Source organism: Podarcis vaucheri (assembly GCF_965113315.1).
Source record: "Podarcis vaucheri genome assembly, chromosome: 10".
NCBI lineage: Eukaryota > Metazoa > Chordata > Lepidosauria > Squamata > Lacertidae > Podarcis > Podarcis vaucheri.
The window spans coordinates 22,137,054-22,159,453 of NC_138748.1; the positions used below are offsets into that span (position 1 = coordinate 22,137,054).

General features: G+C 41.7%; 1 protein-coding gene across 5 annotated transcripts in view; it reads left to right on the plus strand.

The window, feature by feature from the left end:
• The window catches only part of DOCK4 (dedicator of cytokinesis 4), a 247,927-nt gene that overhangs the window by 150,676 nt on the left and 74,851 nt on the right, over positions 1-22,400 (plus strand). For all 5 annotated transcript variants that reach the window (XM_082239403.1, XM_082239404.1, XM_082239406.1 and 2 more), the window contains exons 14-25: positions 4,624-4,748; positions 5,240-5,402; positions 7,866-7,972; positions 9,344-9,500; positions 10,455-10,552; positions 10,670-10,753; positions 10,847-10,947; positions 13,096-13,177; positions 14,845-15,015; positions 15,620-15,812; positions 17,342-17,469; positions 18,322-18,456. In XM_082239403.1, the coding sequence (XP_082095529.1) occupies positions 4,624-4,748; positions 5,240-5,402; positions 7,866-7,972; positions 9,344-9,500; positions 10,455-10,552; positions 10,670-10,753; positions 10,847-10,947; positions 13,096-13,177; positions 14,845-15,015; positions 15,620-15,812; positions 17,342-17,469; positions 18,322-18,456 (1,544 nt within the window). The remainder of the gene's footprint in view (positions 1-4,623; positions 4,749-5,239; positions 5,403-7,865; positions 7,973-9,343; positions 9,501-10,454; positions 10,553-10,669; positions 10,754-10,846; positions 10,948-13,095; positions 13,178-14,844; positions 15,016-15,619; positions 15,813-17,341; positions 17,470-18,321; positions 18,457-22,400) is intronic.

The following is a 22,400-nucleotide window of genomic DNA, read 5'->3' on the forward strand; positions in this document are numbered from 1 at the left end:
TTTAATGTGGGGTAGCTGTCAGGAATACCTGTTTCACTTTTGCTCTACAGGAGAGGGAAACCTGTGCCCCTTCAAAATATTTTATGGGGTTCCAACTTTCATCAGCCCCAGACAGCATGACTAAATGTCAGGAATGATAAGAGTTGCAGTCCAGCAACTTTGCTAACCAGTCATAGTCTGCCAAGAAAGTAGTATGTGTAGTTTAGAATGTTCTTTAGAAAACAAAACAAAAGAACCCTAACACTTTACTTTGGAAGACTGTTCCCAAGTCCAGGGAAGATGTCTTTAAAATTTCTGGAGTACAGTGGTACCTTAGGTTAAGAACTTAATTTGTTCTGGAGGTCTGTTCTTAACCTGAAACTGTTCTTCACCTGAGGTACCACTTATCTAATGGGGCCTCCTGCTGCCGCCGCGCTGCCGCTGGGCGATTTCTGTTCTCATCCTGAAGCAAAGTTCTTAACCCGAGGTACTATTTCTGGGTTAGCGGAGTCTGTAACCTGAAGCGCATGTAACCTGAAGCATATGTAACCCAAGGTACCACTGTATTTAGCTTGTTAGATATTTTATCTTAGGACTTCATTTTTTCAGGGATTGTTGATGATCTTTCTTTTTTTAAAAAGTGGCCATGAACATAATTCAAGTAAAACGAAATAATTGGGTAGCTGACAAAAAGTGTCCAATTATCTAAGTTTTCCAACTCTTTTTAAAGGATTGGGGCTCACTTCAAGTAGACCACTTCTTTTGGTGGGACAAGCTGCTGCCATCACATAACTCCAAGAAGCTTGCACTGACTGCCTATATGCTACCAGGCTTGGTTCAAGGTTTTTGTATAAACTTACAAGGCCCTTAACAACTTGGATCCAGGATATCTTAAGGACCACCTGAATCTTCAGTCACTGAAGTTTCTTTTCCTTTTCTTGGAGGGGTGGTAGGGAGAAGTCACCATATCCATCAGGAGCAGTGCATTCAGTACTGTGGGCCCAATTCTGTGGAACTCTCTCCTATCTGAGATAATAGTAATAATATTAACATCAATAACAAGAATAATTTTATGCCACCCATCTGACTGCATTGCCCCAGCCACTTTGGACACCTCCCAACAAAAGATTAAAAACACAGTAAAATATCAACCATTAAAAACTTCCCCGAATGGAGCTGCCTTCAGATGTCTTCTAAAAGTCAAATTGTTGTTTATCTGTTTGACATCTGGTGGGAGGCTGTTCCACAGGGTGGGAGCGACTACTGAGAAGGCCCTCTGCCCCTATAACTTCACTTCTCACACTGAGGGAACTGCCAGAAGGCCCTCAGAGTTTCACCTCAGTGTTTGGACTGAACGATGGAGGTGTATGCACTCCTTCAGGTCTGCAGGGTCAAGGCTATTTAGGGCTTTGAAGGTCAACGCCATCGCTTTGCCAGGCTTAGTTGAACTTCTGGTGCCTGATGAAGACTTATTTTATGTCAGCGAGCATTTTAAGTAATTTTTAAAAAAATCTTTCTAATTAATTTTAAACCAGTTTTATCTCTGTTTCACCTTTTGTGATCCTGTATGCTGCTCAGAGGCTGCAGTGATAAGTGGTCTGTGAACAGCTGAAATATGTGAATGCGCATTGATCCATGTACATGGTGTGTACATGTTCTGGGACCATGGAATACCAATTCTACATGGAATGCCAATCTGTGTGACGAATTGTTCACATTTCCAACCACATCCTAAAGCATATTGAATCATCAGTGATTACCTTACTAGGGGATGGAGGCATTTCAAGATGACCTATGTTTGTTATAATAGGGTTGAATCCAACCTAGCCACTGTGCGAGTGGAACATAGTTCTGCTCTCACAGTGTGACTTTCCCTTCCTCTCCTCTCCTCTCCTCTCCTCTTTGCTACCCTCCCTGTAGCCTGTCACATCTCCTCAAATTTTGCCCCACTGGGTTGGGCTAGCCTCTAGAGCATAATTTGGGGAGTACGTGGGGACTGCAGGTGGGGAGGAGAGGGATGGAAAGCCCCATTGTATGCCTGAAACACCACTTGCACAATATTGGAGCCCATAGTTTTTGATATTGAAGTATTTTGTAATAGGGTATAATGGGAAGGGGGTGTTCATTGTATTAATGATAACGTCTTGTGCATACAACATACATTGGAGGGCTGGACACCATAACAAATTGTGAGTGTTTGTTTGCCTACCGTTTGCGCCTATATTTTGGGATATGAACCTGGCTGTTCCTAACTGCTGCAGACAAGATAGAGGTGCCACCATTCTTTTTCGGCTGTGACTCCAATCTGGTGGAACGCTCTTCCACAAGAGACTAGGGGCCTGCGGGACTTGTCATCTTTCCGCAGGGCCTACAAGACAGTGCTGTTCCACCAAGCCTTTGGCCAGGGCACAGTCTGACTCCCTCTTTTGGCAATCTTCACAGAACTCTAGCCCAATGGTTGCCATCAATTTGATTTGAATTAATTTTATAATTAAATGATTTTAGAATGCTGTATTATTTTATTGCTGTTAGCCGCCTTGAGCCTGGCTTCGGCTGGGGAGAGCGGGATATAAATAAAAAATTATTATTATTGTTGTTGTTGTTGTTGCTATGTGAGCACATACAAAGTCTTCTTACCAAGCTTCTCCACACAGGCAGGCAGTAGCTATGTTACATCCTTCTCTCCAGCTGTTTGGAGTCCTATGTATTGACCTCTGTCTTTCAGCTTTTTCAAGCCTTTTTCAAATATTCTGTGTCTGCTCTTACTATGTATTCTATTGGGAACTCCTCCTTTATATATCTACACTCACTAATTGCCAAATGGCTTTTCTTGAATTGAGATTTGGGCTTTGTATTGGTATATGCATCTCTGGGCAAATGCATGCATGCTTTGTTTAAGATCTAGTATGACTATAACAGATTTACACGGGGAATGGATTATGAAGTTATTTCCAGCTTGAATGAGTCTTGATTGTTTTGTGTCTTTAAGCATAGTATTCTCAGTCACTTTAATATTATCTGCAGCATTAATTAAAATGCTTCCGGCTGTGGAATGATGATTCTCCCCCTTAAAATAATACATACAAAATTAGCAACCAGCTTCTAAGACACATACTGCTTTTGTCCTTTGTTCTGTTATAGAGCAATTATTGAAACACAGTTCGCTACATAGTAGACTTTATTTTGTTCATAGTGCCTGTCGTAATATATTTTTATGTATTAAATAGGATTGTAACCTGGTTAAAGAAAAGTTACTTGAAAGGACCTCAGCTGATTGTATGCTCGCTCCTTCCTCACTCCACCATACAAACTGCAGCATGCAGAAATAGTTGGCTTAACTAATACCTTCAGCTCCCCTCACCCATCTTTCCTCCTTTTCTTTTTTTATGATGGGTGTGTGTGCTTTTTTCAGCCTAAGGACCAGATCAAGAATTGGCTATTCACAGGCCATTTAGGGCAGATGGGTAGTGCTATCAGCTGATAGGCATTGGCAGTAGGAACCTTTGAAGTTGTCCATTTGCAAAGTACATTTGCAAACAAATGTTTCACCTTTGTGGACCAGCAAAGCTCCCTGCAAAGGAACAATATTGCTTTGCAGACACGGTTTGATTTCAAAGCGCATCTGCAAATGGACAACTTCCCAGGGCTCACTGATGGACACCATCAGCAAATCCCTCTTGGCAAGGAACAAATTGGGAGTGCACCTCCCACCCACCCCACTTCCAGGAGAGATGCCATCTGTATGTTCAGCCGATGTGGAAAAGAGCTCTGTGTGCATACAGACGGGTGTGTAGTAGTGCAGAGGGACCCTGACTGAGCCAAAGGCCTCCCTCACATAAATTGGTATTCGTAGTTTTCTACCTTGCACCAGTGGAGTCCTATTGCTGCTAGCGTGTTGTTACACCAGCATGGTTTTGCCAGCTTAATGTACAAGGGGTTTAGGATGAGCCTTACCCTGTCCGGTGGGCATGTGCCTGAGAGGGGGTCATGCTCTGATTATACAATTCTTGCAGAACGGATCCATCTCATCATTACTATTAACTCTCTCTCTCTCTCTCTCTCTCTCTCTCTCTCTCTCTCTCTCTCACACACACACACACACACACACACACGGTGTGATTACAGAGTAAATTTTATCTAGCACTCCTTTCTCCTGGGCTTATTAAAGGTAAAGGTAAAGGTACCCCTGCCCGAACGGGCCAGTCTTGACAGACTCTGGGGTTTGTGCGCCCATCTCACATCTATAGGCCGGGGGCCAGCGCTGTCCGGAGACACTTCCGGGTCACGTGGCCAGCGTGACAAAGCTGCATCTGGCGAGCCAGCGCAGCACACGGAACGCCGTTTACCTTCCCGCTGGTAAGCGGTACCTATTTATCTACTTGCACCCGGGGGTGCTTTCGAACTGCTAGGTTGGCAGGCGCTGGGACCGAGCAGTGGGAGCGCACCCTGCCGCGGGGATTCGAACTGCCGACCTTTCGATCGGCAAGCCCTAGGCGCTGAGGCTTTAACCCACAGCGCCACCCGCGTCCCTCCTGGGCTTATTACCTAATTTTTATTATTTTATTTTGTTATTTAAAGCGAAGATCAAGGCTGTGTTGTTTCTGCTTGGGTTAATCTTCAACTGTTTCTTTCCCTCTCCTGCAGGTGAAATGAGGAATGACTTATATATCACAATAGAAAGAGGAGAGTTTGAGAAGGGAGGAAAAAGTGTGGCTAGGAATGTAGAAGTGACAATGTACATTGTAGACTGTGGTGGTCAAATCTTAAAGGTATTTTTCTTCTTCAAGCTTTCTCCTTAACTTTTCCTATTGTGTATTTTATTCTAAATGGTAACCTTCTGCAATCAATGACAACCCATAGATTTTATAACAATGTACACAGTCCAGCTATCCAATAGAGAGAAATATGTACACTACGTATTCATGGGGTCATAATCACAGCAATCAAGCACACAAATTGCAGCTTCTAGTTAGGCCTACACAGCTTGTGTGACCAAGCTAAATGCAGCCCATGAATTATACCATGGCCTCCTGGACCTTCATAACCTTGCTTCTTTGGCAGTCCCAGACAGGCCAATAAATAAATAAATAAATGAGGGAACCTTATTGAGCCTTTGCTTGAGAAGGTCAACTTTGCTTGAGAAGGTCAATGAAGGGTTGGCAATGTTCCGTAGATGCTTTTGACTTCTTTTTTCCAGAGTCGGTGTTAATTTTGGCTCTAAAGTAATGCCTTTAACCTGCTTTCTTTCTCTCTTCATCAGGATTTTATCTCTTTTGGCTCTGGAGAGCCACCAGCCACTGAATTTCACTCCTTTGTGCTTTACCACAACAACAGTCCCCGGTGGGCTGAGCTGCTGAAACTTCCTATTCCTGTGGATAAATTCAGGGGAGCTCATCTTCGCTTTGAATTCCGACACTGTTCCAGTAAGACCTATTCATAAGTTGTAGCGCTTTGCAGTTGCACTAGGCAGTCTCGGAGCTTTTCAAATGCTTTTCGTGCACACTGACTTAAGACAGATTTTCTACTCCTTGCAGCTTACTGGGAGAGGGAATCACATTTGAAAACCAGCTATCCACTGGCATTAACAGCTTTGCCTTAGCACTATCCTGCAGAAAGGGATGGGTTTTCTTCCATAACTATAGAGTGTATGGAACTCTTTACCAGGCTACAGGTATATGTAGCTGTAAAGGTTTTCCTCAATATCTCTGCCATTATTACTTGCCTTTCTGATAGTATTTGTTTTACCTAGATACTTTTCACCCCTATGAGGGTTGGATGTAAATGACAATTCTATCAAACACAGTTGAGAAAAAATATCTGAAATTCTATAAGCTAAAAGCTTCCTGCCTACACAGACTGCTAGGGGAAATAATTGGAAGGTTCTAGAGCAGGGGTGTGTTCCTCCAGATGTTGTTTGACTCCCAACTCCCATATTCTCCACAGGCTCCCCCAGCTTTGTTCTAGAGCAGGGGTTCCCCAGCTGTGGTCTGCAGACCACTATTGGTCCACAAGCTTTATTCAGGTGGTCCATGGCATGTCTGTAAAAATACATTTAAAAATCACACAGCACCTAGCACAGCACATTACAAGCAGAAATATCATTACGTGGTCCACCGTGACCTCTGGCAATTTCCAAGTGGTCTGTGTGGGGAAAAGTTTGGGAACCACTGTTCTAGAGAGTTGCAAGGGTTGTGGGCTCAAATAATAGAATTATTAGGGAAGTGAGATGTTTATTCCAAAACAAGAGCACAGAAATAGGAGCAAGTAGGTGAATTTTTTTTCTAGAACATTATTCTTTTCTTCAAAGCAATGTAAGGTGATATTGAAGGAGAGCTACAATTTACAGTTTTAGAAGTCTTTGCCTTCTCTTCTTCAGATCTCTTACATTGGTATGTGGTGAAGAAAATGGTCGGAGAATTCAGCTTGCTTCTCCTTACCTCTTGCATACTTGACTGTTGTGGAAAGGGATTGTTTAAAGATCTCTGCAGGTATTAGCTAGGATCATTCAACTCTTTTAGTGACCTCAAGATCTGACTTTAGATTAGTTTCTAGTTTGGCTAGGATATAGATGTCTTTCATCAACTTTTCTTTTAAAAAAATCACAAATAATGATGTAAGTACAGAGTATTGCTCTTATGTTCCTAGCAAGCTGGCGCTTTTAAGCACGCTTACTTGAAAGCAAGTTGTTTTGAATTTGAATTTTCTTGCATTTTAAATATATCCAGAATCAGGGTAAGTATTTTCAAAATAGTTGGTATAATTCTGTACTTTGGATGAGTCAGGGATTGTGCTCAGTTAAGAAAGATGAATTTGAATGACATGTTATTAATTACTTTAGACCCGATGCTGCCATAAGGAAGTAGCTGCCTACAGAGTTTTTGGGAATGATTCCTATCCTGGCCACGAACTATTTCCTGCATAGATTTATGCCATCATGTTGGCCTAGTTCACACACCATGAAAAGCTATAGTTCGTCTTCAGCCATGGCTTAATTGTGAATGTACCTCCCCCTGCTGCATGGGTCCCTCTCCAGCTTACACACCCACACCCTGTGCCTGTACAACTCAAATAAGCCATTGTATGATATCACATTGTCCAAACCTAGACCACAATTTGTTTTAAACAAACTAACCATGAGCACTACAAATCAAGTTCTTGGTTTATTTCTGACTTAACACTCGCATAGTTTTGGTGTGGACAACATGGCAAGCTGTACTGTGGGTTGCTTGAGCTGCCCAGGCACCATGCATGCTGGGAGAAAAGCCGCCTGGGGGAGCTACGCAGCAGGGGCAAGGCACATGTAAGACGGAGACAAACTGGCTTATCACAACATGGAGATGAGGCCATTGTAAGTTTCCTCCTTCACACTCCCATGCTCCTGGCAGCCTTTGTTAGTCTCAGTTTTAATTGAAGCATGTCCAAAAGTGTCTTATCACATTGCTTTCTGTATGAGTTGTGGCTGTTTGCTGGATTGTGTCCTATAAGTAGTTTTGTAGGTTATGGATTTCTCACTATGGCAGAGGGCCTTCTCTGTAGTGGCGCCCACCCTGTGGAACGCCCTCCCATCAGAAGTCAAGGAGATGACCTTTAGAAGACACCTGAAGGTGGCTTCCCTGTATAGGGAAGCTTTTTAATGTTTAATGTTTTATTATGTTTTTATATATGTTGGAAGCCACCCAGAGTGGCTGGGGAAACCCAGTCAGATGAGCGGGGTACAAATTATTATTATTATTATTATTATTATTATTATTATTATTATTTTCATTTCTGACTTTTGGTTGTGGATGAGTGCCAAGTTATATATGCAACTCTGTTTTCGCTGAATCTATGCATTCTTATTTCGAGCCTGGAATATGGTGGATTTTTAATTTATATATGTGTTTCAGCAAAAGAAAAGGGGGAGAAGAAGTTGTTTGGTTTTTCTTTCGTCCCTCTGATGCAGGAAAATGGAAGGACACTGCCAGATGGCACTCACGAGCTCATTGTGCACAAGGTAATTTCCCCTGGAAAAGCAGAGAGAAATGTGATTTATTCAAGAGAAATACTCCAAATGCCTAGGACTGCCCTTAGATTTAGGCAGATTGAATCAGCTGCCAAAAGAATGCTAGGCTTGTCATTGTGCAAAATATCCTCTCATTTTATCCTTTCAAGCTTATGTTATTGGCTCTTTAAATCTTGTTATGCATTTCAATGCAGTACCTCGTACTGTGAAATTTCCTTATTGGATACTTCTCCTGTTTTGCTAACATGTTGCATCTAGGATGGCCAAATTCCCACCATTATCTAGAAAGTTTCTCTCTCTCTCTCTCTCTCTCTCTCTCTCTCTCTCACTCACACACACACACACACACACACAGACAACCTTTCATCCACAATGAAATTTCTGTGCATTTGCACGCACGAAAAAGTTGCCTGTGTATCTTCTCCCTGATAACACTGCTTGTGCTTAGCAACGGTGTGTGTGTTTTTCCCAGTTGGTCAGAGCGATGAAAGTTGTATGATTTAGGCAGTTGATATAGGGTAGAGCTGAGGACACCAAGGGCATCTCCCTCTTGTCCTGCAGTTTTCCCTCTGGGAAAACCACTCTTTAATGCTCAATTGAAGCAAACAGCCATTGGGTTTATTCCGATTTAGAGCTGAAGAGCGGGTTTTCCCACGGGAAAGGATCGCGGCAAGGGGGAAACCACTCAGACCCATGCCTAGAAAGTGTGGGTCAAGTAGAAAACCACTCAGACCCATGCTTTCTAGGCATGGGGCAAGCGAAAGTGTGTACGAGCCCCAATATGAGAGGCCAGAGAGAAGAAGATAGCAGTAATCAAGATGAAAGCTTACCAAGGTGTGGACTACAGGGGGCAGACAGGAAGGACCACTTGCGTGTAATTGGACTGAATATGGGAGACAAAGGGGAGAAGACTCAAAGAAAAGCCATAGCTATGTACCTGTTAATAGGATGAATGGTGATGTTAGCAGATTAGAGTCAATAGGTAGAGGGTGAAGTGAGAAGAAATGTCTTCAGTTTATTCATCATGAGTCAACGACAAAGCATTTGAGTAGAAATATCAGAGGGGCACTTTAGAGTTGTGGGGCTGGGATGAAGAGAGAGATAGCAGAACTGGGTACTGAAAGTGTGTGGTATTGAAAGACACGGGATGTAATGAAGTCACCTTGGGACAGGGTATAGAGAGAATATACAGTACTAGAAGGTTAAGAACAGATCATGAAGGAAACCCATTGGGGAGAGGTAATTAGCACATTATGCCATTCTCCAAAGAAAAACAGTTTTACGTGACAGCTTTGTGCTACATTTTTATCTCATTTTTATATAGCAAGTTGAAGTGCAAACTTAACTTAATTATTCCCCCAGTGTGAAGAAAATGTAAGCCTTCAGGATTCTAGTCGCTACCTCAAATTCCCCTTTTCAAAGGGGCATCTCCTTTCAAATAACCACCAAGCAGTAAAAACCACTAAGGAATCATTCTGGATAACATCTTTCCTGTGTTCGACTAAGCTCACACAGAACGGTAAAGTAACATGTTGGTTATTAAAACAGTGTAACAGCCAGTTAATGTAACAGGTGAGGTTCTTGAAATCAGGATATGCTTCTAACATGTTGTTTTAATCTTTGCAAGAAAGACACAAATGATATTGAATAAACCATTGATTTTATCAACACACTAATAAAGGAATTTGGGGGACTATTTAGAGCAAAGCAAAAGCTGACGTAGGTTGAATGTAGTGAACTACATTTTTTTAAAAAAAAACAACAACAGCACATCTGGAATCAAAAAGTACTGCTAGATTTGCCTATTAATTGTTCTCTTGCTTTTTAATAGCAATATCCTTATAATTAACGTTAATTAATTGAATCAACAGCTTGTTTTAGGGATAGGTAAACATCCTAGTAGGGATCAGGATACAGTCAGGACTTTGGTGTGGTTATCTGTTAGGGCTAGTAATCTTGTTTTATGCATTAAGCACAGCACACCAACAGATCTACTGAAATACAGTAAGCCCACAACTTACATGCATTTAACTTGTGTGCGTTAATCTTTAAAGGCTTGGCAAATAAAAATAATAAATAAATAAAAGGGGGGAGAGGACATCTAGGAAAAAGACTTCAGCAATCCTAGTCGCTTTTGCACCAGTGTGTTATGCGTATATGCAATTTTGACTATCTGCATGATTACCCAAACGTAACCTCCACGTAAGTTGCAGACGTACTGTACGTGGAATTTTTTAAAAAAGACAAACGTTTGCCAGTGTGATCTATTCATAAGTATGTATCATTAGGTTCAGTGGGATTTAGCTGCTGATAAATACTGTTGACATCAATGACACTTTGACACACCTAACTTTTGCTGGGTTGTGTCTGTTGTCTTTTCTCTCCCCTACTCCCATATCATGTAGATAAATCACACATTTGTTGCATCTCTAGCTATACACCGTCTCTGTTGGTCTGTGTCTTTGCTTTGTAGGAGACATGCTTGACCTTCTTAAGTGGCGAGCCCACCCAGAAAAAATTGCCGGCTGCCTCTCAAAATTGAAAGAAATTGATGGGTCAGAAATAGTAAAGGTAAAGACTCTTTTCACTGTTTATTTTGCGTTCAAAGAGAAATGTAATTTCCCCAACAGGTTATATAATAAAGAACATTTATTAAATATGTATTTCTTAAATTTCTCTTTCATCAAGTTTCTCCAAGATACACTGGACACTTTATTTGGAATTTTAGATGAAAATTCTCAAAAGTATGGCTCCCAAGTATTTGATTGTTTGGTAAGGTATACTTAATTATTCCCTAGGGACTTATTTTAATTTTGGATGTTGACTTCCAAAGGCAGTAATAAACACCAGTGTTGTTATTCTTAGGTTCACATAATTAATTTGCTGCAGGACAGCAAGTTTCACCATTTTAAGCCAGTTATGGACACCTACATTGAAAGCCACTTTGCAGGAGCACTTGCATACAGGTAAAGGTATATAAATCCCACCCCATTTCTGTGATTGTGATCTGTTTTATCAGTTTACAATTTACAATTTTTAATTGTTGTAAGCTGCCATAGGACCTGCTGGTGAAGGGCAGGCAGTATGTGTAACAGTAGCACAACTAAATGGTTGCACCTTGTACAATGACTGGTCATCTAATTGGCTGAAGGTAGATTAAATTAACTGATCTAAATAAAAGGGCAGTAGATCAAAATAAAAGTCCAATGAGCTGTAAATTGATTGAGAATATATATATGAGAGAGAGAGACTTTCAGCTTGAAATCAGTTCAGTTCTACTATTTCCATTGCCATTAAATGGTTTTCTACCTTTTGCCATAATGCTGTGTAATGCATATGTGACCCTTAAAACAAACCCTAACCGTGTCCTAACACCTAGAAATACCATATTTTTCACTCTATAAGACGCACAAGACCACAAGACGTACCTAGTTTTTGGAGGAGGAAAACAAGAAAAAGAATATTCTGAATCTCAGAAGCCGGAAGAGCAAGAGGGATCGCTGCGCAGTGAAAGCAGCAATCCCTCTTGTTGTTCTGGCTTCTGGGATAGCTGTGCAGCCTGCATTCGCTCCATAAGACGCACACACATTTCCCCTTACTTTTTAGGAGGGGAAAAGTGAGCCTTATAGAGCAAAAAATACGGTACTTAATTGTAAAACATAAGAGGAAATATTTAACTGTAAAATGTAATTGTTAAACAACCAGGGCTAGATTCTGATTTGTGGTGCATTTTAAAACCAGTTTCCTGGTTTGGATGTGGTGGTAGTGAAACTGGCTTAACAAACCCTGGGCATCTTTAGTGAAGTTAGGTGCTCAAGGACAAGAGGGGAAAAGACAAGGAGGAAGTGCAAAGATACATGGCTCATTCTCTTCCCTAGTTACAGGAAGGAAGGCTGTGAGCGGAACAGAATTTGTCCAGTCAGTTTATAGGTGGCAGATACATTTCCGGTCACAAGTTAGGAGGCCCCAATGGGAGGATTTCCCATGGCTAGACAGTGGTATTTGTAAATACCTTTTGGGGCAGTCCTAAAGCTGTGCCCCTCTTGGTTTCTGGAGCACATAACCAGATCAAGGCTATTGCAAAAAGAAACAATTAGCAGATCAAAGGAGATAGTTGAAGGAATGCCTTCCTATTGTGCTGGGTGGGAGATACATATCTACGTTAGACAGATACATCCTGCTTCTCTGTTGCCTTGGGGCTACACGTAAATTTACCACTTAACATACACGCTGTGGACACGAAGCTTAGATTGGAGTTTCATGTAAAAGGAGAAATGCATTGAACTTTACAGCCCTTGATCAAAATCGGCTCCCAAGGAAGAGATATTTATATCTAAGGACGTGCTTTTTGTCACAGAGTGTAAATTTAACCATAGGCTTTCTGGATAGTTGCCAGTATTTTGTTTGTTAAATTTCCCTTGCTAGGGATGTTTGCAAATTTTCATAGCTAGCCAAGCACATTGACCATAGGGACCTAAGACGCTATCTTGCACTGAGTCAGATCGTTGGCTCATCTAGTTTGGTGTTGTCTACACTTAGATCAATCTCAATCTCACCTTTGCTGACTGCAGGAGGTCTTCAGGATTTCAGCCAGGAGTCTTTCCCAGCCATATCAGGAGATGCCAGGAATAGGACATTCTGCATGCAATATGTATTCTCTTTCATTGACCTAGAGTCCTGCATCTAAAGCAAGGTTTCCAAAACTTGGGTCCCTAGCTAGCAGGACCAGTGGTTGGAGATGATGGGAATAGTAGTCCAAAAACAACTGGAGACTCAAGTTTGGGAAACTCTGCTCTGAAGACAATCCTGTGAAATGAAACTGTAAACAACAAAATCATAATTTTTTTCTAAGTATCCAAAAATATAATGGGATCTTCTTTTGTATTTACTTTTTAGTGGCATTACTTTGAGATTCCAACCTAAGCTTGCCACCTAATATTTATTTACCTGGGACATGGCGCCACTGTATTGAATGAAATTTAGAGTAGATACCTCTAGGACTGCACTATAAATTACTTACATTATTTTGATCTGTTTTAGACGTCGTGTAATCCAGTGTGTTATTTAAGTCTTTCACACTTCAGCCTGGAAATAAATTTTGTGTTATACTCTAGAGACCTCATAAAGGTGTTGAAGTGGCATGTTGATCGGATAACAGAAGTGGAAAGGCAAGCACACAACCAAGAAGTATTAAAGGTAACACAGTTTGTTAGGAGAGTGTGTAATCTTGCTTGTATCTCTCTATATCCACATGAATTTATGCCAGCTGAAGTTACTAAGACATGGAACTAAGATAGTGTAAGGTTTCCTTTTAGTGGTAGGCTCCATACATCCTCCATATTTGTCTTTGAAGCATCAGATTCCCTCTGGAGTAACTTTTAGGAGAAGGGTGAAACTGGCAGAAGGATAATGGGACCCATCCTGCTGCGAGTGTGTGCATGGAAATGCTTTGTGCCTTGGTTGGGTGGTGGTGGTTTGAAGTCAAACAGCTGGTGTGCACATAATACTAAACCATGGGTGAGCACTATGTGGACAGTCATTAATAACTAACCATGGTTAGTTAAACAAGCTAGCCTCATAACCCATGGTTTGAAGTTGTTTTGTTTCACAACTAAGTATTGTTTGATGTAAACCAAAATTCCTGGTTTGTGCATAATGCTAAACTGAGATTCTACGAAACGGAAATGAAACCTGGCAGAATTCCTCCTCTTGACTGTACAGGCAGAGTAGGCAGGCAAGTGGAGTTGATAATCCCAACCCTTTGCCTGAGTTCATTGAAGCTCCTTTGCATAGCAACAAACCATGGTTTATTGCTCTTAACATGTAAAACTAAGTACATACTCAGCTCACTCACAGAATGACACAACCCTTTTTGGAAACCTGACATGGAGAAAGTAACAGATGATATTCACGTGATTTTTTGTCCATTTGTATTTTTTTGTTTCCCTGTTAATAATGCAAGCCAATTTATGGAGTTTTAGACTTAGCTAGAATATGTGTTGGATGCCCAATGACTGATATACCCAAAATACGTAGCTCTCATAATTCCATCAGTGATGCAATATAATAGCAATAGAACAAGAAGAAGCTACTAAAATTCCATAGATGTATGGATAAGAGCATAAACTAGTGCTTGATGCTGTCAATTAATTGTAGTACATAAATTTTAAAATACAGGAGCAAATTGTCTAACATTTTGTATTTGAAAACTGAAAGTAAACAATTTTGTCATCATTTCAAGGGATTTGCATTTATTTTCCTGGTGAAATGATTGTGAATAAAAGAAAATTGCTTAATAGCTTAGAGACACAAACTGTTCAGCTCAGAGGATTTTTTAAAGGTTTCATTATGATAAAGAGATCATATAACAAGTACAATAACATTATAAAACACTCCAGTAAAAATTAGCTCTGATGATTTTAAAAGTTTTTGGGTTTTTTCCCCCAAATTACCTCATACTAGAAACCAAAAAATTAGTCACATAATGTGAAAGTACAGAACAAACTGGGCATTTGCGGGCCTATAGGAATGATCGGAGAAAATTCTTCATGGCCATGATCCGGGGCCATAATGAAGCAGATTTTTGTCCAATAAAAAATCATTCACTGAAATAACATGAGATCCTGTTCAGGGATGTGGGTGTGGGGGCCGACTCCTGGTTCCCCTCAGCTTGCTATTCCTTTTTCATATTAGTTTTTCTTCTGACTGCAAAGAGTTCTGTTCCTGGTATAAACTATTCCATTGCATGGTTTATTCTTTGCTTAAACAGCGACCATTCAGTTAACTCTGAAACCAAGTTTTTATTTATTTATTATTAAGAACCAACAATGCAGACTTGTGTATTTCTCATTCGACATGTGTAGGCACAAGAATATATATTTAAGTATATCATCCAGTCTCGGAAGCTGTTCTCTCTTGCTACTGGAGGGCAAAACGAGGAGGAATTCTGCTGCTGTATTCAAGAGCTTTTGATGTCTGTGCGATTCTTCCTTTCCCAAGAAACCAAAGGGGCTAGTGCTTTATCTCAAGCCCAAGTAAGTTAACAAGCTGTTGCATTACACTGTTGCTGCTGCCTGGTCACAGATACGGGGGGGGGGGAGCAGCCTTGTTCCTTATGCGATAAATTTGCTGTTTCTTGCTGCTTTGACTTATAATGTGCTTCATTTTGTTATTGACATATTGATAGCAGAAGTTGGGTTCAGACATCTGGCTGCATATTTTCCCCTCTATAGCAAGCTTTGGGCCCAAGCAGAGCTATGAGATCATTTTGTTCCACACTCACTTCCAAGAATATTGTCAGACTACCTGATCGTATTTTCTGCAAGTAGCCATGGATATTTTAAGCATTGTTCCCCTTATTCATCTTCACCATAGCCCCATTCGCTTTCTGGTCTTCAGTTTAGGACTGCAGTTAATTAACGATAGCGCAATTTGCAATATCACTCATTTTAGAAAAATAAAATAAAAGCAATTCCCTCCAACCCCAAGCTAGGTTCTTTTGGCAAAGGAGATAATTTATGAAAGTTTTAACAATAGTTTAAAGTCAGATACCATCCTTATGCTCAGATTTCTTACCTGTCCCAATTTCTTTAATCGCAGGTTCATAGTGTATTTTGATTTCTCCCCTCTTTTCACTAGGCGGTCTTTCTTGTCTCCTTCCCTGCTGTGTACTCAGAGCTGCTGAAGCTATTTGAAGTGAGAGAAGTTGCAAATTTGGTGCGTGATACTCTAGGAAGCTTACCAACCATCACAAATGCAGATGAATCCCTTCAAGCTGTCAAACTCCAGTGCATTGGGAAAACAGTTGAGAGCCAACTGTACATGAACCCAGGTAAGATGGCAAGCACATGATTCATCAGTAGTTAAAGCAGCCTCTTGCCTTTGCTGATTATCTGACTCTTGGCCTGACTGGGGGAAAAACCCTGTCGCTTGGTCCCATGGCCAATGTTATGTCCATTGGAGATCTTTCAAGTGTAGTTAAAAGCACTATTTAATTCCCGTAATTGTTTTTTTTGGGGGGTCTATCCCCATTTCAGGGATGCAGGTGGCGTTGTGGGTTAAACCACAGAGCCTAGGACTTGCCGATCAGAAGGTCGGCAGTTCAAATCCCTGCGACAGGGTAAGCTCCTATTTCTCAGTCCCTGCTCCTGCCAACCTAACAGTTCGAAAGCACATCAAAGTGCAAGTAGATAAATAGGTACCGCTCCGGCGGGAAGGTAAACGACGTTTCCGTGCACTGCTCTGGTTCGCCAGAAGCGGCTTAGTCATGCTGGCCACGCCGGCTCCCTCGGCCTGTACGCCAGCTCCCTCGGCCAATAAAGTGAGATGAGCGCCGCAACCCCAGAGTCTGCCACGACTGGACCTAATGGTCAGGGGTCCCTTTACCTTTACCTTTATCCCCATTTCTGCACTGCCCTTTTTCTGTGTTCCCCCCTTCCCCTCAGTCCCAACCGGAGGAGAATCCTTTTTTCACCCCTGCCCTGCTTTAAATAAAACTTAAAAATGCTTTCAGTTGTCCAAAGTACGCTGGTCTGGAAAAATAAAGCATGAAGTCCTGGGGTAAAGCCGAGACTCGCTGTGATCTGAAGTGTAATTAAACTCCCCTGTCTCAGGGGGTGAAAATGAACTCTTTACAATATTGCAACGATATTTGCTATTGAGTGCGAAAAAACAGCATGGTAAGGGAAGAATTCGTAGGCTGTACAAACAGATTGTTCAAACTTCTAAGACAAAAGAAGCTTTCTGTGGTGAATAGCTTTCTGTTCTAAAGCCAGATTTACCTGCTAATCAGATTTGTATAACACTGAGGGGGGTTTCGTGTTTTCTTCTGCAGAAGTGGAGACAAGTAGTGCCACTGGGTATAGCATTCAGTTTTCTGTGGCATAGCACCAGGTTGGCTCTGTAATGCAGCAGAGTTCATTTATGATTCCCGACTCTTCATTACCTTAGACTAGATATATTATCTCCTCCTCCCAATTCAGATGTTCAGAAATCTTCCTTTGGAGATATTGGCAATTGTGGTGAAGCGTGATAAAGCTGAGAAATTAAACCCAATCATCAAGTAGTTGTTTTTTGTTTTTAATGCAACACATTGGGGACGTTTTCACCCAGAGCAAGTGAGCTATAGAAGGAGAGGCTTTAGGTCTGACATAGGAAATGCTTCTTCTTGTGGGAACACTCTTAATCAAGTAATTCCGTATGTGGAAACTGAAGTAATATAGTGTGGTGTTCTGCATAGTCCCATCCATTGAAAGGACAGGATGATGAAATTGCTTCTTAATTACTTTAAAGGATAGGAATGGAGTGGAGCTGGGATGCCACAAAAGAAGCGTGTTGACTAGTTTTCTTCTTTCCTTCCAGAGTCTCGATATATTCTACTACCGGTTGTTTTGCACCACCTCTATGTACACCTGCAGGAACAAAAGGATCTGATCACATGTGCACACATCCTAAGCAACATCTTTTGCCTCATAAAGAAAAATAGTTCTGTAAGTAGGAGCTACATTATATGGAATTGACTTCTAACAGTAAGAGGAAAAATCAGTTGTCTGGGGGGCAGGGAGAAAGTAAAAATGATATTTATTTCATGAATATGCCACATTGTTCTGCATTTAGTTATGATTTCTCTTGGCCATTTGGAAGAACCAATAGAAAAAGTGTATTGAATTAGAGCTCAGTTAAGGTTGTGTTTGATCTAGGTGAATATTGGCTTTAAAAACTTTTTTAGCTCCCCCTTTTCCCCAACCTAGGGACACGGGTGGCACTGTGGGTTAAACCACAGAGCCTAGGACTTGCTGATCAGAAGGTTGACGGTTCGAATCCCTGCCACGGGATGAGCTCCCGTTGCTCGGTCCCTGCTCCTGCCAACCAAGCAATCTGAAAGCACCTCAAAGTGCAAGTAGATAAATAGGTACCACGCCGGCAGGAAGGTAAACGGCGTTTCCATGCGCTGCTCTGGTTCTCCAGAAGCGGCTTAGTCATGCTGGCCACATGACCCGGAAGCTGTACGCCGGCTCCCTCAGCCAATAAAGTAAGATGAGCGCCACAACCCCAGAGTCGGTCATGACTGGACCTAATGGTCAGGGGTCCCTTTACCTTTACCTTTCCCCAACCTGGTGCCATTCAGATGATGCTGGACTCCAGCCCCCATTGGCCCAAGGCAGCATGGCTGATGGTCAGGGGTGATGGAAGTTTTACTTCTTTTTACTATTTCCTGTTTATTTGCTTCAGAATAGTAATTTAGTTCGTTAACATTTGGCTGGGAAAATAATGTATCTGCTTTTCATTAATACTGACCCAAACAGTCAATTTCTTCTTCTTTCTTTTTAAACAAACTAAAGGAAAAGTCAGTTTTGGAAGAAATAGATGTAATTGTGAACAGCCTGCTAGATGTGCTGCTCAGAACCATCTTGGAGATCACAAGCCGCCCTCAAACAGCAGGGTCCGCGACCAGGCTTCAGTTTCAAGATGTTACTGTAAGTGTCGCAGTACAAATAACTGGATTGAATATTTGATTTATGGCTTCCCCTAATTTGTATCTGTGTATAAAAATGGTAAGAAAAGGGTTCCAGCTCCTGTATGTTGGGTTCATGTGTGCTTCAAAGAGAAGGCAGCCCTGTTTAGGGAAGCTTTTAATGTTTAATAGGTTATTGTATTTTAGTGGTTTGTTGGAAGCCGCCCAGAGTGGCTGGAGAAACCCAGCCAGAGGGGCGGGGTATAAATAATAAATAATAATAATAAAAATGGCCATCCACTTGCACAAAGGCTTCCCTTGAATTTCAATATTGAGGAATTTGATTGGTCATGTACACCGCCACGACATCTTTTGAAATGAGTTGGAGGTTTAGAAATAGTCTAACAAATAAATAACAAAATAAAATGTGAATTCCCCCTTCTCTCCCTCATCTAGCTTTAAAAATTCTTATGGCTGGCCCAAAAACTAGCCCGTGTTCCCTCTTTAGGATTTGTGTGAGTTAGTCCTACAATGAGCATTTGAGGATCAGGTCTAGTGCTTAACATTATGAACATAAAGAGAGCCTGCTGGATCAGACAAAGGGTTCATCTAGCCTATATCTATCAGGGGCCAGCCAAATACCTTGAAACATATATAGAAAACCTGCAGGAAACATCCCTCCTGCATTGCTTGTTCCCTGGATCTGGTACTTGATAGCATATTTACATGAGTTTGTTTACTAGCCTTTTGATAGACTTGTGCTTCATGAAATTGCCCAATCCTATTTTAAAAACCATCTAAGTCAGTGGCAGTCATCTCATCTTATGGCAGTTAATTCCAGAAGTTAGTTCTGTGCTGTGTGAAGAAGTACTTTATTTCGCTTGTGCTAAATCCACCATTCCATCAATCAAATCAGGGAACTTTTTGTTCTGATCTAGTGTTGCGAAGGAAAGCAAAAACTTCTCTTGAGTGTGAGTGCCAAATCAGAAAATTCATGGGAGATGCACATCAAAAAAGCAGCATCCCAAGTGGCAAGTAGGAACGTGGGAGAGGCTGCTCAACTTTTCCACTTCTTGCTGTTGTCCTGTTCCAGTTGCCCCTGCCCCATCCAGAGCGGAAAAGATATGGAGTCTTACGTTTTTCCTATGAGGAGAGAAAAGCAGGGTGGTTAGTCAGGGGAATAGCCAATGGTGGGCCAACAGTGGAAGGAGAATGGGATTAAGTAATCCCTTCCTCTGCTGTTTGTTTTGAAACTGGAAGCTTTTCTCACCTGCTTTTCTGTTTTTTTTAAAAAAGGAGATACACCTCTCTCGTATCTGGGTCACTTGTAAGTAAAAAAACAGCCTATGTCCTACTTTGTTCAATGATACGGATAGGTTAATGTGAGTTAGGCTGTTCAAATCCTGTTTCTCAGAGAACAACACAAAAGCTATGTAAGTGAAATAATGTCAGGTTGTGCTCTGCTTTTGTCAAAATGGGAGGTATCTTACACAGTGGGAGGCACAGAAGAACTCTTAAAAGAGCAGCTGACCTATTTTTGTTCATATAGCAAAGGTTTCAGGTAAATATTTAGCACACCCATTCTTTGACATCCAGCCTTATTAGTCTCCCCCACTTAAAAAAATATTCCTGATAGAAAAAGGTTTCTAGCAGTGTATTCTAAATGCTACTTTGTTCTGAGGGGAAAAATTAAGAGGCAATCTAATAAAAAATGTGAGAACTTTATTTTTCACTCCTCTCTATTGCCCCCCCCCAAATTGAAGTACTGTTGACAGAGTTAATACATGTCTTTCTTGCTATTATTTATTAAATCTATATATCACCCTTCATCCGAAGATTTTAGGGAAGTTCACAACATAAGAATATAAAATGAGAGCACAAAACACATAATAAAATAAGAACAAAAACAAACCATTAAGCCCTGTCTCACAAACACAGTTAAAAGGCCATAGAATGTGCAGTCAGCCAAAGGCCTGATTCTGTGTATAGAGGCATTTTTGCCTGGGGCCAAAGAAGGCGCCAGGCAAGCCTCCCTGGGGAGAGCATTCCACAAACAGGGAGCCACCACAGGAAAGGCTTGTTCTCGTGTTGCCACCCTCCAGGCCTCTTGTGGAGGGGTCACATGCAGAAGGGCCTCAGATGATGATCACAGGGTCCATGTTGGTTCATATGGGAGATATGGCCCTTGAGGTATTGTGGTCCTGCGGCATTTAAAGCTTTATAGGTCAAAACCAGCACTTTGAATTGGTCCTGGAAACTAACTGACGACCAGTGCAGCCAGGCCAGGATTGGTGTAATATGCTCAAACCCAGTGAGTAGCAATGCCATACGTCCAGATTTTCCCAGACATAACCGGGATTTCAAAGGCAGAATTGATGGGTGGGTGGGGAGTGGCGCTTTGTCCTGGATCCTAGACAAGTCAGTTAAAAAATCATGTGTTTTTTGGCTCAGCAACTTTCGGGGTATCCTGGTTTTTACTTTTTGAAATATGGCAATGCTACCAGTGAGCATCCTGGCTTCTGAATTCTGCGCTAGCTGAAGTTTCTGAACCGTCTTCAGAGGCAGCCCCACATATAACATGTTGCAGTAACCTAGAGGCTATCAGAGCATTGACAACAGTAGTTAGTCTGTCCAGGCTTAGCTGGACCACTAGCCTAAGCTGATGGAAGGCACTCTGCACCACTGAGGCCACCTGAGCCTCAAGCAACAGCGAAGGACCCTGAAGGACCCACAAGCTACATGTGTGCTCCTTCAGAGAGAGTGTGTCCTCTTCGTAGGCAGGCAACCTTCATCCATCCGGTTTAGGGAAATAGCAACTAACAGTGTCTCAGTCTTATCTGGACTGAATTTTCAGTTTGCTGGCTCTCATCCAGTCCATCACCGAGGCAAGAGACTGGTCCAGCACTTGCACTACCACACCTGCAGATGTTAGCAGCAAGCTGTAGTTCTGGCAGGATGTACTGATAAGATTTCAGGATTCTTTACATTTTAGTTTTGAAAAGTCATAACACTGCTAAAGTGTACAATAGGTTTTTCCCCCCCTATGTTGTTGAAGGCTTGCTGAATATAAGTCCATTGACTTTTGTTTAACAATTCGCATACGCAAATGTTGCTAAATAAGGCTTGTGGGATAAGTATAGCCTTAAGTTTGAGCAAGTTTTATTTTAATAGGTTTCCTTTGGAGAAAGAGGTGGCTTCCCTTTCCACAAAGCTGTATGGCAGTATTTTTCACACAGTCTCAAAGAATAGGCTCTTGGGGTCCTTGCACCATATCGTGTAAGCCGGGGAAGTTTCAAGTGCCACATCAAGCACTTAATTTTTAAGTGACTCACCGCACAGCATAAGGCAATTATATACTGTTATGTACCAAGTTCATGCAGAACTGTACTTGCTTATGGCAACCTACTGAGCCAAATGCTCTTGAGATATTTGCGAAGAAAGACACCACCCAGTTTGAGTGTAGGTGGCAGGTTTGGTCCCCATGTGTTGACAGGAACCCATTCTATGCTTATCAAAATGATAAATGAGCACATTTTATGACATGTAGGTGGACTTGCACAGAAATACCAGACTCGGCTTTCCATCCCAAATTCAGAAGCTGGAGTTGTCTCGCTATAGAAACAAGCTTAAGGAAAAATGGTGTTTCCATCAACCTTGACTGCACAGTGTTTCACTAGTTCTGTGTGTCAAGGACTTAAAGGAGTGCACATGGTGACTTATAGCAGGCATAGGCAAAATTGGCCCTCCAGGTGTTTTGGGACTACAACTCCCATCATCCCTGACCACTGGTCCTGTTCGGTAGGGATGATGGGAGTTGTAGTCCCAAAACATCTGGAGGGCCGAGTTTGCCTATGCCTGACTTATAGGGTAAACTTGTGCATGTTTACACACAAGCAAGTCCCACTATGTTCAATAGTGCTTACTCCCTGGCTGAGTATATGTAGGACTGAAGCCCTGAAGCATGTA